This window comes from Balaenoptera physalus, assembly GCF_965194825.1.
Source record: "Balaenoptera physalus genome assembly, chromosome: 2".
Classification (NCBI taxonomy): domain Eukaryota; kingdom Metazoa; phylum Chordata; class Mammalia; order Artiodactyla; family Balaenopteridae; genus Balaenoptera; species Balaenoptera physalus.
The window spans coordinates 156,314,024-156,332,139 of NC_138883.1; the positions used below are offsets into that span (position 1 = coordinate 156,314,024).

At 42.0% G+C, this 18,116-nt stretch overlaps 1 protein-coding gene across 2 annotated transcripts in view; it reads left to right on the forward strand.

Annotated features, from left to right (window-relative positions):
• The window catches only part of TAF3 (TATA-box binding protein associated factor 3), a gene marked incomplete at its 5' end in the record, with an annotated part of 151,475 nt that overhangs the window by 95,289 nt on the left and 38,070 nt on the right, over positions 1-18,116 (forward strand). For both annotated transcript variants that reach the window (XM_082450561.1, XM_082450562.1), the window contains one exon: positions 16,125-17,935. In XM_082450561.1, the coding sequence (XP_082306687.1) occupies positions 16,125-17,935 (1,811 nt within the window). The remainder of the gene's footprint in view (positions 1-16,124; positions 17,936-18,116) is intronic.

Genomic DNA, 18,116 nt, shown 5'->3' on the forward strand with positions numbered 1-18,116 from the left:
ATAGCATTCCAAGTTGATGTCTCCTACTACAGAGCATATTTCTGACCAGTGCACCCACCCCCAATTGCCATATAGTGAAATCTCAGCAAAGACAAGTAATTTTCATATTCATCTGGAATCAACATTATTATACTTTGCACATCCTGGAAAAGTGTGATTCATTTTAATTCAACAAAGATTTGTTGAACCTGATGCCTGTCATGTCTCAGGTACTGTAATCCCATTATGTGGCTCACATTTTATTTCTATTGGATGGTGCTGCTCTTACTATTTGTTTCTGAGAGCCTTAGCACTCTGCCCTTTTTTTTTTTTTTTGGCAGTGCCGTGCCCGGCTTGTGGGATATTAGTTCCCTGACCAGGGATCGAACCCAGGCCCCCAGCAGTGAAAGTGCAGAGTCTTAACCACTGGACTGCCAGGGAATTCCATCTGCTTATTTTTTATTATTGCAAACTACCTCATTTTTTAAAATAAATTTATTTATTTTTGGCTGCGTTGGGTCTTCGTTGCTGTGCGCGGGCTTTCTCCAGTTGTGGTGAACAGGGGCTACTCTTCATTGCGGTGTGCAGGCTTCTCACTGCAGTAGCTTCTCTTGTTGTGGAGCACGGGCTTTAGGCGCGCGGGCTGCAGTAGTTGTGGCACGTAGGCTCAGTAGTTGTGGCTCGCGGGCTCTAGAGCACAGGCTCAGTAGTTGTGGCACACGAACTTAGTTGCTCCGCAGCATGTGGGATCTTCCCGGACCAGGGCTCGAACCCGTGTCCCCTGCATTGGCAGGTGGATTCTTAACCACTGCGCCACCAGAGAAGCCCCAAACTACCTCATTTTACATGTGTTTCTCAATTTGTAACTTTCCCATAGGTGAGCATTTTGAGGGTCTTTTACTTATTTGAGTCCTTAGCTCCTGGTGCCCAGCACATAGTAGGTGCACAACAAACACTGTTGAATGGAAGCCCCCCTTTTGTCGACCTTCTCCACGTAGCTTCCAAGCCTTACTCTAATCTTCAGTGTCCCTGCCAACACCCTGCTCGCTGCCGGGGGTGTCTGTGAGCCACCAAAATTCGACACTGCCAGACTCAAGCTTAATATGGCCACGAAGATTAAATACTTCCCAGTTTTCTCTGAGGTCAAAGCTTGCAGATGATAGGTGCTCAGTAAATATTAAACGCACGATTTGTGTCTCTTGGGTTTTTTTTTTCCTGGTGCCAGCTAGAGTTCTAGAAGGAGCTAAAGGTAAGCAAAAATTAGCTCTGTGGGTTTTCAGCTTTCTTTCTTTAGGATGCATTCCAAAGCAAGTTCTAGTGAATTTGGAATCACTGTCTCTGTCATTTCCATTTATTAGCAAGGGAAGTCAAGAATTGAGGTAACTGGTTTGCCTTACTTGGAGGCTAAGCAATTAAAAAAGAAAACACATTCCCCCTTTGTAGACTGTGTTTGAGCAGCTGACTGTCCTAGGGTCCTTTGTACTTTGAAAATGGGATGGGTTTTCTTGTTTTGTCTGCAACTGATATTAAGGGGAGAACACAAAACTATGAATCCATTCATGAAATGTGCTTTTAAAATTATTCATTCCTTTTTTTTTTTTTTTATGTTGGAGTGTGTGTGTGTGTGTGAGAGAGAGAGAGAGAAGACAGAGAGGTAAAGAGAGAAACTAACTTATTTAGGCATGATTGTTCATTTTCTTTTATTTTCTGTCTACTTATTGCTTTGGATAAACATACTGGAATACTGCCAAAAATTCAGGTGGCTGAATACTAATTTTGCTGAAATTGGCAGGAATCCCCTGCCAATTTTCTGTCTAAATTATGCAGAAATCTGACTCTTGCAAGACGTAAGTCTGGTCAAAAATAGAGTCCTAATTTTCTAGTTAGTCAGTAAGACCTTCAACTGACTAATTCTTCTTGTTTCAGCTTTTACTTTTCAGGTAGGAAAAGAAATCCAAGAAAAAATGAAATGCAGTGAAAGTTACTGGCCATTTTTCTCTTGTGACCCAAATGTAGATTTACAATGTTAAAGAACGTGACATTCACAACTTGTCGGGTGGAAAGCAGGTGTGAGCCTCAGAAAACAATTAGTGCATCTTTCAGATGTACAGTAGTTATTGAATAATTACTCAAATAATGGTCAGTAATGGAATACAAAGGGTTATCTCTTAGCTAATCCTCAAGTAATGGAATTGGTGTATCTCTGATTTTTCTGTTAGCCTTCCAAGGTTTAGAAGAATGAGACAAAAGTGATTGTGGGAACTAGTGGAGCCACTGGAGGCCAGCAACGAAAAGGAGACCTTATCTTAAGCAATTAATCAAGAAACTCATATTGTGGGACAATTATTCAGAACTAATTCTAAAAGAGCTTTAGAGCCCCAGGTCTTCAGATATTTTTTCCAGAATTTTGTCAAGGTCATTTCGAGCATGGGGACAATCCTACATTAGAATAAAGGTTTGGTTAAAAGTACGTATACTCTGTACCTAGAAGTCTGTGCAATGTAAAAATTAATCAACTTAAATGTAGTTGTAGTTTTTTACTTTATTTTTATTTTTGTGGTAGCAAACTGCACAAAATAGAATAAAGTATTATCCCAAAGACAAATGTCCTATCTTGATCCACTTTAAGTGCGTTGCCCTCTGGCACGTGTCTGCTTCACTGTGTAAAAGTGGGAGAGCAGTGCCGATATGCATGCTCAGTGACTTTTTATATGTGTGTAATTTCATATAATAATTGATTTCCTATTGGTGTGGTTGTGTTAAATGCAGCCAGTCCTTTAATTTCTTTCCCCATGAGTAGACTAAAGAACTATTATATTCTGGTTCTTTTGTTCGCCTTTCCTAATAGCTGGTCTTGTTCATCTGTCTGCACAGTGAGCATTTTGAGACCTCTCTGTAGCGATCTTTCCTACCTTCCTCCGTCATTTCCAGTCTTCTGATCACTGAGCTTCGCGTTGAGCTCAGACACACTCCTCCACACGCTTCACCTCCAGCCAGCCTGCCTTTCCTCCTGTTCCCACGGCATGGCCTCGCCCTTGCCCTCTCTTCCCTGAGATGCTTGTTCACAAGATCACCCCATGCCTCTAGCTTTCTCACAAACCTGGTCTCAGCTGAAACATCACTTCCTCAGTGAACGTTCTATCTAAATTAATAGCCCTTTCCCTCCCCAGGCACGGGATCTTGTTTTATTATCTTCCTAGCACTTAATCACTATTAATTATCTTTTGTATATATCTGTTGCCTGTCCGCCCTACCAGCGTGTAAAGTCCATGAGAAGGGAAACCTTGTTTTTTGTTTACTTAATCTGTACGGCCTGTTGTATATAGATCGTAATAAATATTTGGTGGGTGAATGGATGGATGGATGGATGGATGGATGAATGAATGAGGCGGTCTTTACTTCGTGATACTTTCCTTACCCTACCGCCTTCCAGCTTTTGCTTCCACCACTACTAAAGCTGTTTACTCAGCTCACCAATAACCTGACTAGTATTCTTTACACAGCTGCTGGAATAATCTTTTTCAAGACAGATCAAACTATTTTAAAACTATCACTGACGTCCCATCAACCTTTCAGTAAAGCCCTGTGTGCCTCTCCAGCCCATCCCATTCCGTCTTCCCCTCCCTGACTCACTCTCACCACACAGGCTTCCTGCAGAGACCCCAGCACGAAACCACGGCTGCTCCCCGGGCTGTTCCCTGCGCCCAGAGTGCTTTCCCCCGGCCTGCTTCTGACTGGCTGTGCTAACTATTCACACCTCTGTTTAATTAATCAGTGTTTAGATAGTTTCTCCATTCCATCTAAGGAGGCAGCATTGTACCTTACACTACCTCCCTGGTTGCTATTTTCTATTACTTTATCCTATTTAATTATTTCATAGCTCTTGTCATGGATCATAGTAATACTTTTCTTTTGGCTTGTTTGATACTTTTCTGATCTTTGGCACAATTGAATACTCCCTACATGTTAAAAATTCTTATACTTGCTTATACATTCTCCTCTTCCGACTTATTGGCTAATTCCATCCCATTCTCCTTCTGCCACTACTTTACATTTTGCTGTGTCTCAAAATGTCAGTTCTCTGCTCTTCTCAGTCTGTGTGTTTCCCCGTCGGCCTTTCTTAAACCCATGGCCTCAGCCACCACCGCAGGCAGGATAGCGTGCTCATTAAGAGCTTTTGCTCAGCAAACATTAAGGGCCTCCTCTGGGTTAGCTGCTGTTTTAGACACTGGGAATATAGTCCAGAAGATACAGTTCCTGCCCTCAGAAAGCTTACATTTTAGTGGGTGAGACAAAAAAATAGCTAAGCAAATAAATAAGACGATGTTAGGTAGGACTGAGTGCAGTGGAGCTAAAGCAGGGCGTGGCAGTGTTGGGGGACAGGCAGGCCACAGGGGGCTGGGATCAGAGCAGACCTCCCTGCCAAGGGGACATTGGAGGTGTGAGTAAACTGAGAAGAGAAGCAGAGAGAAGACCTGGAGGAGGAACATTCCAGGGAATCAGCTTGGCAAGTTTGAGGAACACTGAAAGACCAGTGTGGTTTGAGAAGAGGAATGGTGAGTGAGGGCAGGGGGAGATGGTGTGAGACCTGATGGGCCACAGCGAGGGTGGGATTTTACTCTAATTGTGATGGGACAGGACAGCATCGGAGGCCCTCGAGCAGGGAAGGCTCTGGTTTAGCGTTTGGAGTTGGAGAGAGTCAGTTCCAGCCTCATCCGACCCGTGGCCTTGATAGAACAGACAGCTGTCATATTTAGCCTTTTCTTAGTCAAAACTATTTCTTTGCAAAGTCACACAAGTGCAGTATTGTAATGACATTCATCCCTGAGGCGTTGGGACTTCCTGACACGCCTTTTACCAAAGAAAATTTAAATGAAGTTCCAAGTCATTTCAGTGTTAAAAATCAGTACCTTTTGCTTTTGCTTTTTAAGAATTTTTTAATCCGTATCTCACGTGTGTGGTAACTTTCTCTTACTCATAGACTGGTTAACCTCCGTGCTCCTCTCCCTCCTCCCTATCCATGCCAGGAAAGAGTTGATTGTAATTTCATAGCATTTTCTAGTAATTTTTATGCTGTTGTGAATTGCTTGTTTTGTGGCTTGTATGAGGATGGATTCTTAGGGTGTTTTTTTGTTTATTTTGAGTCACCAAAGTTTGAGAGGCCAGCAGCAGATTTTACAGGCTGTCTTGTAAATACGAGGATCTTTGGAGTTAATAGAGTGAGGCAAGGATAGACACATAAAAATCCGAAGCTTAAATACTGAATTTCTTTCCCCCTATTAAATTTACCATTTGGTACTGAACTAATGTTTCTCTTACCATTTCAAACGAGAGTCATCCGAAATTTGGTCTTCTTTCTAATCTTGCTTTGATAACAGCCATTGTGTAATTATACCGAGCTTTCTTTTGAAATGGTTTTGCTAAGATCTCTAGGATTATACGTGCGTAGTTGGGGGAAGCTCACTGCTGGAGCAGCTCCTCTGGGGGACGGGCTCAGCGGCCGGGGTGGGCGGGGCTGCTGGTTGGGTGGAGGACGGTGGCAACGGAGGGTCTCGGCTGCTGCTGCCGCCTCTGACACCAACTTCTGTCTGAAGAGTTTTCAAAATGATTTCACGTTGAGCTCGTGCTGACTGCGCACGATAACCCTGGGGAGTAGGTGGGGCTGGCATTATTTTGTGTGTGTGCGGATAAAGAATCTTGTGCGCATCGTCGCAAAGGAACGTGGAACCAGGGTCGTCTCGCAGTCCATTGCTGTTCACGCTGTAATGAGACGCTGCCTCAGTAATAATGTGTGGCTTGGAGTAGAGCCTGCTCCTAAACACTGTCCCCAACGCAGAGGTCACGGGGCAAGTTAGTCTCATAGAAAGGACTGTACGCACGATCTAGTTGATGGGGGGGAGGTCTTACGTAAGTGGGCACAAGAAGGGGAGGAAAATGGAGAGCCTGGGCGACAGCCAAGCTACCACTTACCTGAGCCATTCCCTCTGAGTCGCAGTTTGCAAGTTCTCGTGGGTCTTCGTGGACCCTTGGATTTCAGGTGTGTCCAGTTTAATGTTACTTTAATAACTAAAACAATTTCTCTGTATTATATAGTAAGGAGCATAGTAAACATTTAATAATAATTTGGAACGGCTATCATATTTCACTGATCTTAAGACACCATCAGCCATAAGAAGCACCATTCTTTTATGTACCACTAGGGGAAAAAAAAAATGCTGCCAATTAGTCTTATCATACAGATGTTTCTTTTTAACTGCATAGAACTGAAGAAGAATATTTCTTCTTCAAATTTTTTAATTGTTTGTTGACTGAAACACTGGTGTGCAGTCAGTCATGCTACCAGGAATGACGGTCAGGTTCACCCATGGGCAGGCAGTGACTTCTCCATCACTACTGTCCCTCATCCAATAGAGACAAGAAGATGCTACTGATTATTCTAAAAATAGCAATTCAGAGATATATACTTCTTCATATTTTGACAACTTAGAATCAGAAAAAATATGGTAAAATAGTTTTTCTTACTTTTCTAATAGTAATGCTGCTGAAGGAAATATTGATTATTAGCCATGGATGATTGCTTTGCAGCCCAGGGAAAACATGGTTAGTGAAGCTTAGTTGGGGAAATAGATTTTAAAAATGCACTAACAATCAAGCAGTTACAAATTGCAACCCATGTTGGAGATAAGGCGTGACCAGGGGATACTTCTTTGAGAAGTGCTTAAGCTTAAGACTTAAAGGGTGAGAGACCAGCATGGAAGTAACAAAGGGAAGAGTGTTGCTAGTGGAGAGGAGCGGAATATGTGGGTAGAAAGACCCTGAGAAGGGAAGGAACTGGGTATGTTCCAGAAAGTCGAAGAATGATCATGTGGCTTGAGCAGAATGTTCTGCACATAGCTGCTTCTTTGAATTTAAACTAAAATACGTCCCAGTTTGGATTTGGGAAACTGTCTTGCCAGGTATAATCACAGTGTTATAGTTCATAAGGCACTTTTCATCTTCTTATTAAATACCTTCTGAGGACTGGAATTACTTTTCAAGTAAAATCTTTTCTTTTAAATCAGTTGTTCATAAAAATATTTGACGTTGACGGGTTTGTGTCCATTTAATTATATGTAGCCGACCCTCATTATGCGCTGATTCTGTGTTTGTGATTCCGCCTGCTGGCTGGAATGTACTTGTAACCCCCAGATCAGTGCACACAGGGTGTTTCCACAGTCATTCACGGACAGGCGCAGGGGGGCAGGAAATTTGAGTTGTGCACATTTCTAGCTGAGTCTAAACAAAGTGACACTCTGCCTTCTTATTTCAGCTCAGACTGTCGACAGGTGTATTTTCAGTCTATTTGTTGCCATGCTTTTTGCATTTTTTGCTTTTTTGGGTGATTCTGCTATCTAAAGTGCCCCCCAAGCGTGACGCTGGCGGTGTTTCCAGGTGCAAGAGGGCTTGATGTGCCTTAATGGAAAGAATAGAGCAGCTCCGTGCAGTACTGTTGGCCATGAGTTCACTGTGAATGAATCAACAGTATATATTAAATGAGATGTCTTTAAACAGAAACACACATTAAACAAGATTCTGTATTGATCTGCTGACGAAAATGTTGTGACCAAAGCCTCATAGGAACCTAACCTTGTATTTCCTTTGGGAGCAGCGGTTTTCACTGACTGAGTGTTTGCAGCCCCTTTGTAGAACATAATCACCCCAAATAACATGAATCCACTGTACCTGTACATGTGAACACATGGTTAACATGTTGCTGTGTAGCAAGCCACCCCAAAGATTAGTAGCTTAAAACAGCAACTGTTCACTGGCTCATAATCCTGGGAGTTGGCATTTGGGGTTGGCTCAGCGGTGCAGTCCTTTTGCTGGGTCTGGCTGGGCTCGGTTGGACATTTGCCATCAGCTAGTAATCGATGGCGTCACTCATACGTCTGACGGTTTGACTGGGGCTCTGAGCCACGCATTTCTCATCACCCAGGAGGCTAACCCGGGCACTGGGGTGGTTGCAAGTCTCCCATGAGCAGCAGGAGGGCAAGCCCCAGTCTGCACGTGGTTTTCCAGCCTGTGCTTGTGTCGCATTTGCCAACTCTGACCCATCAGCCAAAGCAAGTTACCTGGCCACCCAAATCAAGTAGGCTCCACCTCTTGCCGAGATCTGGTGGAAAGGGCATTGATGCAGGGAGGAAAAGGATTCCTCTTACTGTTACTCAAAAGCCAGAGAGGTAGTACTAGCTGTTAACCCAAATGGGCATAAAAGGAAAGGAAAGTTCAGAAAGATTAAGCAACCACACAGCCAGTAATTGGCAAAGGCGGGTCACACATGTCTGCATGATGGCAAAGTTTTTATTCTTTCTCTACTGCTTTGCCTTCTGATAGACGAATGGCTATTTTGCCTAGTTTGTCTAGTTCTGGGGAGGAAAAAACAGCAGTAAGATTAGTCTCATCAATACAAGAGAGAAACAACTGTCATTGTCTGTCTTGGAAAAGAAACCGTATCCTATGTGCAGTCTTACTGCTGTGGTGAGTTTAAGAACATCATGGTGGTAGTGATTTGTGAATGTGTGGGGCTCGATCATGAATTTGATTTGCACAAAGGGCTTACATCCTGGATATGGAATCTTAGTTGTAATAGAATTTATTCTGAAAGACTTAAAGGAAGATGATTAAAATATTAGAGATATTGACATTGTCTGAAGAGATCTCCTTGTATTTATTTCTTTTAAAAAATCCACAATATTACCATAGCCAGACCCTATTATGCTATTGTAATCATAGTTGAACTAAGAAGGGTGATTAACGATAGCAATTTATTGTATCTGAGGAGGAGAGAAAATAGGAGATGTTGTTGTTATCATAAATCATATCGTAAGTAACCAAAAAGAAGCACTCAGAATGCTCGTGTAGTGTCAGCAGCCAGCCCTTTCAGGCACTCCAGCCCAGGATGTAGCCATAGAAACCCCAAAGTCATACTGTTATCTTAGCCTTGCTGCAGTTATGTGATACAACAGTATTAACATATAGATTAGGCCATTTATAATACTAGGTGTCATTTCAGGTTGGCTTGCTTATATAGCATTTTAGTTTTTTATTGTGCAGAATGTTAGTGAAATAGTGCTTTTCTGCAGGTCAGTGTATATATAGGTATTTATAACACATCAGCTTCACTCTGCTATTAATTTATTGTGTTATTGATTGGTTGTACTGTATGAATTGTCAGTGCCTAATTGTCTTGTCTTTGCTAGTCATTTCATTTTTTTAAGTAAATAGGTTTGTTTAGAAAATACCTACCCACTTATACATGTTGAGTTGTGTTTCAAGGGTCTAATTTCAGTCCCATTATAGACAGGACAATTTTTAAAATATTTTATGAGGGCATGTAGATGGGATTCGAAAAAAATTTTTGGCCTCATTTGGAACTAAGAGATAAAATGTTGGAATGGGTTGTTTTAATATTGCTGCTCTTCCTGCATTTCCCAGGCATCCAGTGTCTGCCTGTCATGCTCCAGCTGCCCTAGACACGCCCCCCAACAGCAGCAGCCCACCCAAGCCTCCGCCTCTAGGCAGCACCCTGGGTTCCAGACCCTCTCCATCCTCAGCATTCTGTCAGATTAATTCACTGAAGTACCATTTACTCAGAGTCTCCTTACCTCAAAAAGTAAGATAGAATCATTCATGTGTCAGCTTTACAGTCTTAAAAATATTTTGGCAGCAACATCTTAAAGATACTGCCCTTATCCAAGACATAAATCAAGTGGTCGGAATGCCAAGCACTGTAGCATGTGGTCAGTGAGATATTTAGGGGCAGAAAGAACTCTGTCCTGCCCTTTAGATCATCACCCTGCATGTGGAGATGGCCCTAATATTAGAGACTTTCAGTTCTTCGAAGCAGGAGTCAGATGTCAATACTTGTGTGTGTGTGTATTTTTTTTTTACTTTTATTTTTTAAATTTTTTATTGGAGTATAGTTGATTTACAATGTTGTGTTAGTTTCAGGTGTACAGCAAAGTGATTCAGTTATACATATACATATATCTACTCATTTTTTTGTTTTTTAGATTCTTTTCCCATATAGGCCATTACAGAGTATTGAGTAGAGTTCCCTGCACTATACAGCAGGTTCTTATCAGTTATTTATTTTCTATATAGTAGTGTGTATATGTCAGTCCCAATCTCCCAGTTTGTCCCTTCCCACCCTCCCACCCCCCAGTACTTCTATTTTGCAGATGGGAAAACTTAGGTCTGAGAGAGTAAATGGGCTGTGCTAGGTCGAACTGTGGCTCTGGTAACAGACCCCAAATATAGTTTCCATCCACTTCCTCTCTAGTTAACCTTGGGATTTCTGTCCTCATATCCCTGGATGTGGCTACGTATGTACCTTGTACCGATCCTTGCCACAGCACTTGAACTGATGGCCACAAAATGTAGTTGATTCTTCAGGATAGGAAGTCATGTCTTATTTGACTGTACGTTCCTAGGATCTAACATGGTGCTCCCTGCACTGGTGTTCACAAGGCACTTGGTAGGTGAACGAATGCTTGAATGATGAGTAAGGAGTGAATGAATGAATGTAAGTAGTATGGAGTCACTTCAAGTAACTGGTTGTAATAAACATACCTAATATAGAAAGATGTTTTTTGAAAAATGTGCATTTTAAATGAATCCTTTCATCTCTGTTATAAAAACATCAGTGTGCATAAACTAATAAGACAGTAGGAAAGTTCATGTCATCGTTGCTAGAAATTAATTTCTACATGTGTATTTCCAAAAAATTACAGGAAATCTAGTTTTAAATACATTTAATTTTTGGTGAAATATATGCAGATAGCATTTTATTGTCCCTACAGAGTTCAGTAGCACAAGTATATTTTCTGCTTAAGATCATGAATCTGTGTAGTTAATGAGATAAAAAGCTTTCATGCCTTTGCAATTTCCTTTTCTTCCTAATGTCCATGAGCTTTTTAGATTATAGTGTTTCTTTAAAGGCATTTATTATTCTAGTTAAAAAGATTTTTTTAAAAGATATTTTATTCTAAGTCAATATTTTTAGTAGCTCAGAACTAACCCCTAAAAATCCTTTTGGTGTGTTCAGACCATATTGCCTTGTTTCGGTTTTGTTCGATAAGTTTGGTAAAGAAGTGCGTTTTGCTCATTACTCCTCCGGGAAATGTAGGGAGTGTGGATTATTTATTTGTGTCATTAATGAAGGAAAATTGGAATGGGGTTTGTATTGTCTCCCCCCACTCCTCTCAGTATTTGTGAAGTTTTAAAAAAAGATGGACCTGGGACTTCCCTGGCAGTCCAGTGGTTAAGACTTTGCCTTCCAGTGCAGTGGGGGGAGGTTCAGTCCCTGGTCGGGGAGCTAAGATCCCACATGCCTCGCGGCCAAAACACCAAAACATAAACCAGAAGCAATATTGTAACAAATTCAATAAAAACTTTAAAATTGGTACACATCAAAAAAAAAATCTTTAAAAAAATAAACATATTTAAACAGTAGAAAGTAAGTTCTTAGTTCTCTGGAAATAAAAAAATCTCTTTAAAATACTCCTCATATTGTAACATCACTCTTTTGACTTTCGAGCACAGCTTTTATTTTTGTGTCTGTATTTGTGTTAAATGAGAAAGAGCTTGTGACTCAAAAAAATTTTTATACTATTTTTTTACACCTTTATATAATAACATGTCAAAAGATCAAGTATCTTGTAATATTAAACTTCTGTTAACCAAATTATATGCTATTTTATAGTAAAACTGTTTTCATGGATAAGTATAGGAAAATGCTAAAAACCATTTTTAGGATATTTTACAGATTTTTGGTGAATCATGCTCATTATACACATACACACAAGGACTACTTCATTGCTGTTCACCTGTAATCAAACTGAGATTAACCTTCAGGTGGGGGTTTGGGTGATGGTAAAGAATAAACCATTCAGTAGCCATCACATATTTATCTTACTCCAAACTCTTAGAACACAGAATTAAAATAACTCATGTAATAGAAAGCCAGACACTCGTTATGCAAAATCACCAATTAAGTCTGTGTTTGAGCAAGCATAAGCTAGATCAGTTGTATTCATTTGTTTGCATTTTGTAATATTTTAAAAATAAAATATATTCACTCAAGTGGAAAACTTTAATACTGCGGAGAATGGATTAATAAGCGTGGTACATTTTTACAACAGTGAAAATGAATGCACTACAGCTACCTGAATGGACATAGGTGATGCTCAGAAACATAATGTTAGGGGCAAAAAAGCTGAAGAACATTATAGTGTGATACCACGTGTATGAAGTTCAAAAACAAGTCACTACATACAAATGTGGTAAAACTGTACAGGGCACAAAGAAAGGACAGATATAAAAAGATGAGTAGTTACCTGGGGATGGGGGTGGGAGTGGAGAGAGGAGAGGATGAATCAGAAAGGAACCGAGGGGAGGTGTGATGATGATGCTAATGCTGTCTTCCGGAAGTCGGAAGTCGGAAGTCGACAGCTGTTCTACAGGCATCCATTCATTATTATGCTTTATGCCTGACATGCACATCACTTCTGCGCTCTGCAATGTACCAGGTAATTTCTAATTCAGAAAATTGTTTTAAATATTTTCACACTTTAAACATTTCACACCTGTTCTTATTAAAGCTTAAGGCTTTCTCTTCCAGCAAAATTCCCTTTTCATTTTGATTAATTTTGATGCTGCAATTGAAGCTTTCTTATAAAATCTTTAAGCGTAAAGAAATTGTAAATTAAAAATAGGGCTTCCCTGGTGGCGCAGTGGTTGAGAATCTGCCTGCTAATGCAGGGGACACGGGTTCGAGCCCTGGTCTGGGAAGATCCCACATGCCACGGAGCAGCTGGGCCCGTGAGCCACAACTACTGAGCTTGCGCGTCTGGAGCCTGTGCCCCGCAACGGGAGGGGCCGCGATAGTGAAAGGCCCGCGCACCACGATGAAGAGCGGTCCCCGCACCGCGATGAGTGGCCCCCACTTGCCGCAACTAGAGAAAGCCCTCGCACGAACCGAAGACCCAGCACAGCCAAAAATAAATAAATAAATAAAAATAAAAGTAGCTATAAAAAAAATTAAAAAAAAAAAAAAATAAACATTTGTATATTTAAGTATTCCTAAAATCAGCTCTTGTAATAGTTTATTTTTATAATTCATTTATATTCCTCTAAACCACATAAAGCTTCTAGAGGCATACAAGTTAACAGCAGGGACTTGAAATAAACAAACAAAAAAAAAGAAACCATAAAAATAAAATAACAGAAATGGAGTAATCCCTCCTAGCTTGTGGAGACCGCTTTGAATTAAGCTTTATGTTAAATTTTTCTCACTTAAGTGTAAGCAACAACCATTAATTTTTAAAATATTTTTCTGAGGTACTTGAGCTCCAAATTCTAAATGAACCAGTGTGTTTTCTAAAGTATTTGCTGGAAAAACAGTCCAGTTTTCCATAGCCCAGTGTGACACACATCCTGCAGTTCAAATGCCTATGTGGTAGTCATCTTGCCAGTTCCAATTTGATAGAATTACACACTGGCAAAATAGTACAGTCTTTAACACGATGCGTAGAAACCCAGTGCTGAGTTGAGCTAACAGTAGTGATGGGGAAAACACATGAAAGGAAACAGAATAGAAAACAGTTCACAATTCTGATCTGGAGAAAGAGGGGAAAGTACAATAGCAGCCTGGAGTGATGTTTCTCACTTAGGTGACTGGATGGATGACAGTATTATTCTCGAGTAATGGTAGCAATAATTGTGTCTCCAGTTTGTCTTGTCCTCTGTAGTTTACAAAGCGCTTTCACGAACATTACGTCTTCCCCCCTTAGTGCTCCTGTTGGAGGGACTTCCGCTGTGAGCCTTTGTTCTCGCTGCCCTCGTAAGCGTTTGACTTTGTTCCTGAGTCCTCCCCTTGAAAACTGTTACCCCCTTGATCTCTTTGACATCTCCTGATTTCTCTAGTGCCTCCTCTTCTCTTTATCCTTAGAATATCTAAACCTGACTACCCTGATTGCTCCCTTGCTGACATTATCCATTATTGTGATTTCTTTGAGCACAGCAAAGATTTCTCTAACACCCTGTCCGGTTTTCTGAACTTTAGTGTATCTCAAGGATTGAGCTAATTCATAATCATCTTCCTTCTCTATTTCTTTACTTCCTGTTTGTATGAATGACTGCATTTCTCACTCACCAGGGCTCAAAGCCTCAAACCTGTGTTTGAATCCTTCCTCCACTCTTATACCTAATCACTTACCAGATTCTGTTCATTCTGTCTTCAGAATATCATCTGCCTCTTACTCGATACCGCTCTTCTAGTTCAGACCCTTCTTGTCACTTCCCTACATCATTTCATAACCCCTAACCTGTCACCTCTCCATTAGGATCCATTACCTCCCATCCATCATATATGTTCCTGCCAGAGTAATTTTGCTAACATACACTCCAGTCATTTTTGTCCCTTGTCTAAAAATCTTTACAAGGTCTAAACTACCACTAGAATAAAGATCATGTTTGTTTTTCTGGAATTCAAAACTTCTAGGATCTGGATGTAAGCTTGCTAAACTTACTTTCTCCTATTTCCCATCTTGCACCCTACCTTCCAGACAAATTATTCCCTGGTTCTTATACAACTTCTTATGTGCACCCCTCCATCTCTGTGTCACCTGTTCCTACATCCTGTACTTCACCATTATCAATCTCCAAATATCCAAAATGCTACCTGAGTAGTCAAGTCTGTCCCAGATCTTTGACATTGAGGTATTCTGTTTCTCCTTTGAACTGCTATGGCACTTTATCTCTCTTATGGTACTAATCACTTTCTATGTGCTAGACATCTACACGGCGACTCCTGCTGAACTGTAAGCTCTTTTAGGTCGTGGTTTATTTCTGACTTATTCTGTAGCTCTTTCAGCTTTTATCATTGTGCATTACACATGGTAGATGCTTAGTTAATATGTGTGGAGAGAAATAATCTGACCCCACAGCAACTCAGTCAAGTGGGCAGGGCAAGTAACGTTAGCCCCTTTTGAGAGGTCAGAAGACAGCCTCAAGGAGGTTAAGAGATTGCCTTAAGCCTGTTGCTTTGCGATGCCTGAACGCCTTCTGAAACACCGTCTTTCTAATGCCAAGCCGATGTGTCCTTCATGTCACCACACTGCTTCTCAAAGTGGCTGTCCTCAAGCCAGCGGAATAGAAGACATAAATAGCGTATGAATTGTGTCCAGGTTGGAGATTTACATTTTCCAAACTCCAAGAATTAAAATATGTTATGAAGGTTCTTTTAAAAAAGTATTCTTTTCTGTCATTTCTGAGGAAAGTAGTCATATAATAACCCATCTCTTGATTCTTTAAAATACTTATTTTTTTAAATTTATTTATTTATTTTCCTTATTTTTTTGGCTGCGTCAGGTCTTACGGCACACGGGATCTTCGTTGAGGCATGCAGGATCTTTCATTACGGCGTGTGGTCTCTTTGTTGCAGCACACGGGCGTCTCTCTGGTTGTGGTGTGAGGCTTTTCTCTCTCTAGTTGAGGAGTGTGGGCTCCAGCGCGCGTGGGCTCTGTAGTTTGCAGCACGTGGGCTCTCTCACTGAGACACGCGAGCTCAGTAATAGTGGCACGTGGGCTTAGTTGCTGTGCGGCGTGTGGATCTTAGTTCCCTGACCAGGGATCGAACCCGCATCCCCTGCATTGGAAGGTGGATTCTATACCACTAGACCACCGGGGAAGTCCCCCATCTCTTGGTTTTTAGAGGTAGGTGTGTGTGTGTGTGTGTGTGTGTACACACGTGTACGTAAGAGGAGGGGGAAAACAGAAAGGCAGTATTTAGTCAAGTTAGGAAAAGAATTAATTAAGGAAGCAGAGGGCAAACAGGAAATCCTTAGCAAAGTCCAGATCCTGCATTTAGGGCCACACCACTAGAAAGGAAAACGGTTTGTATATCTCCTGTCACTGGTTGTCACTCTTCAAAGCACGACAACATGCAAGTTTGGAAGGTTCTAGAAAACTTACCACTTTACTCTCTAACAACGGTCAATAATTTCCTTTCTTTCTTAGAAATCATGTTTGAAGCATTGTTTTTATTTCTTAGGTTTTATATATATGTATATTCTAATAACACTTCATTTTTCTGCCTTTACCAGAAGAAGAAGAAGAGCAGGTGCCCACCGATGGGGGCACATCAGCAGAAGCCATGCAGGTTCCCTTGGAAGAAGATGATGAACTGGAAGAGGAGGAAATTATCAATGATGAGAACTTCTTGGGTAAGAGACCGCTGGACAGTCCAGAAGCTGAAGAAATGCCCACGATGAAGCGGCCACGCCTGCTAAGCACTAAAGGGGACGCCCTGGACGTGGTGTTACTGGAGGCTCGAGAGCCACTCAGCTCAATAAACCCACAGAAGATCCCACCAATGCTGTCCCCCGTCCACGTCCAGGACAGCACAGACCTAGCTCCTCCGTCACCAGAGCCGCCAATGTTAGCTCCAGTGGCAAAATCACAGCTGCCAACCGCAAAACCGTTGGAAGCAAGGTCGTTTACACCTAAAACAAAGACTAAAACCAGTTCTCCAGGGCAGAAGACTAAATCACCCAAAATGACTCCGTCACCAGCAATGGTCGGAAGTCCTATTCGGTCTCCAAAAACCATATCCAAAGAAAAGAAGTCTCCCGGACGTTCGAAGAGCCCCAAAAGCCCCAAGAGTCCCAAGGTCATCACTCACATTCCCCAAGTACCCATCAGACCCGACACCCCTAACAGGACTCCTTCAGCTACAATAAGTGAAAAAATTAGTAAAGAGACCATTCAGGTGAAACAAATACAAACAGCCCCCGATGCTGGGAAACTGAACCATGAGAATCAGCCGAAAAAGGCCGTCGTGACTGATAAGACCATCGACGACTCTATTGATGCCGTGATTGCACGGGCTTGTGCTGAACGGGAGCCAGACCCTTTCGAGTTTTCTTCTGGATCCGAGTCAGAAGGAGACATTTTTACCAGTCCTAAGAGGATTTCAGGTTCAGAATGTACTACCCCAAAAGCTTCCACTTCCTCCAGCAACTTCCCCAAGTCCGGGTCCACCCCTCTCCCTCTTTCAGGCGGAACTTCAAGTTCTGACAATTCCTGGACGATGGACGCATCCATCGACGAGGTGGTCCGGAAAGCCAAGATGGGGACCCCTCCCAGCGTACCCCCCAGCTTCCCTTACATCTCCTCCCCTTCAGTCTCTCCTCCCACCCCTGAGCCGCTGCACAAGGTATATGAGGAGAAACCCAAAGTGCCGGCCTCCACGGACGTCAAAAAGAAGCTGAAAAAGGAAATGAAGACGAAGATGAAAAAGAAAGAGAAGCAGAGAGATAAGGAGAGGGACAGAGACAAAAGCAAGGAGAGAAGCAAAGAGAAGGAGAAAGGGAAGGAGACCAGCAGGGAAGCCAAGTATCCCTGGAAGGACTTTCTCAAAGACGGAGAGGCAGATCCCTACAAGTTTAAGATAAAAGAGTTTGAAGATGTGGATCCAAAAGCAAGATTGAAAGATGGAATGGTGAGAAAGGAAAAGGAGAAGCACAAAGACAAGAAGAAAGATAGAGAAAAAGGCAAAAAGGATAAAGAGAAGCGGGACAAAGAGAAAGCGAAAGAGAAAGGCCGAGAAGAGAAGCTGAAGGCTGCCCCAGCCCCCCTGGTCCTGCCCCCCAAGGACATGGCGCTGCCCCTGTTCAGCCCCGCAGCGGCCGTGAGGATGCCAGCCATGCTGCCCTCCTTGACACCCATGCTTCCCGAGAAGCTGTTCGAAGAGAAAGAGAAGCCCAAGGAGAAAGAAAGGAAAAAGGACAAAAAGGAGAAGAAGAAAAAGAAAGAGAGAGAGAAGGAGAAGGAGAAGAAGGAGAAGGAGAGGGAGAAGGAGAAGCGAGAGAGAGAGAAGAGGGAGAAAGAGAAGGAGAAACACAAGCATGAGAAAGTAAGCACTTTATCCTTGGGGGCCCTGTCTGATCCAAGTTCTGTTGAAAGTGCAGGTGAACAAAGCCAGCAATTGTCTGTCTTTTTCGGATGTAAATCACCCACAGCTTAACTGGAAACACGTTTGTAATGCGTTTGCAAAATTTAATTTTAATTCTCAAACCCATAAACTTGCCATCAAC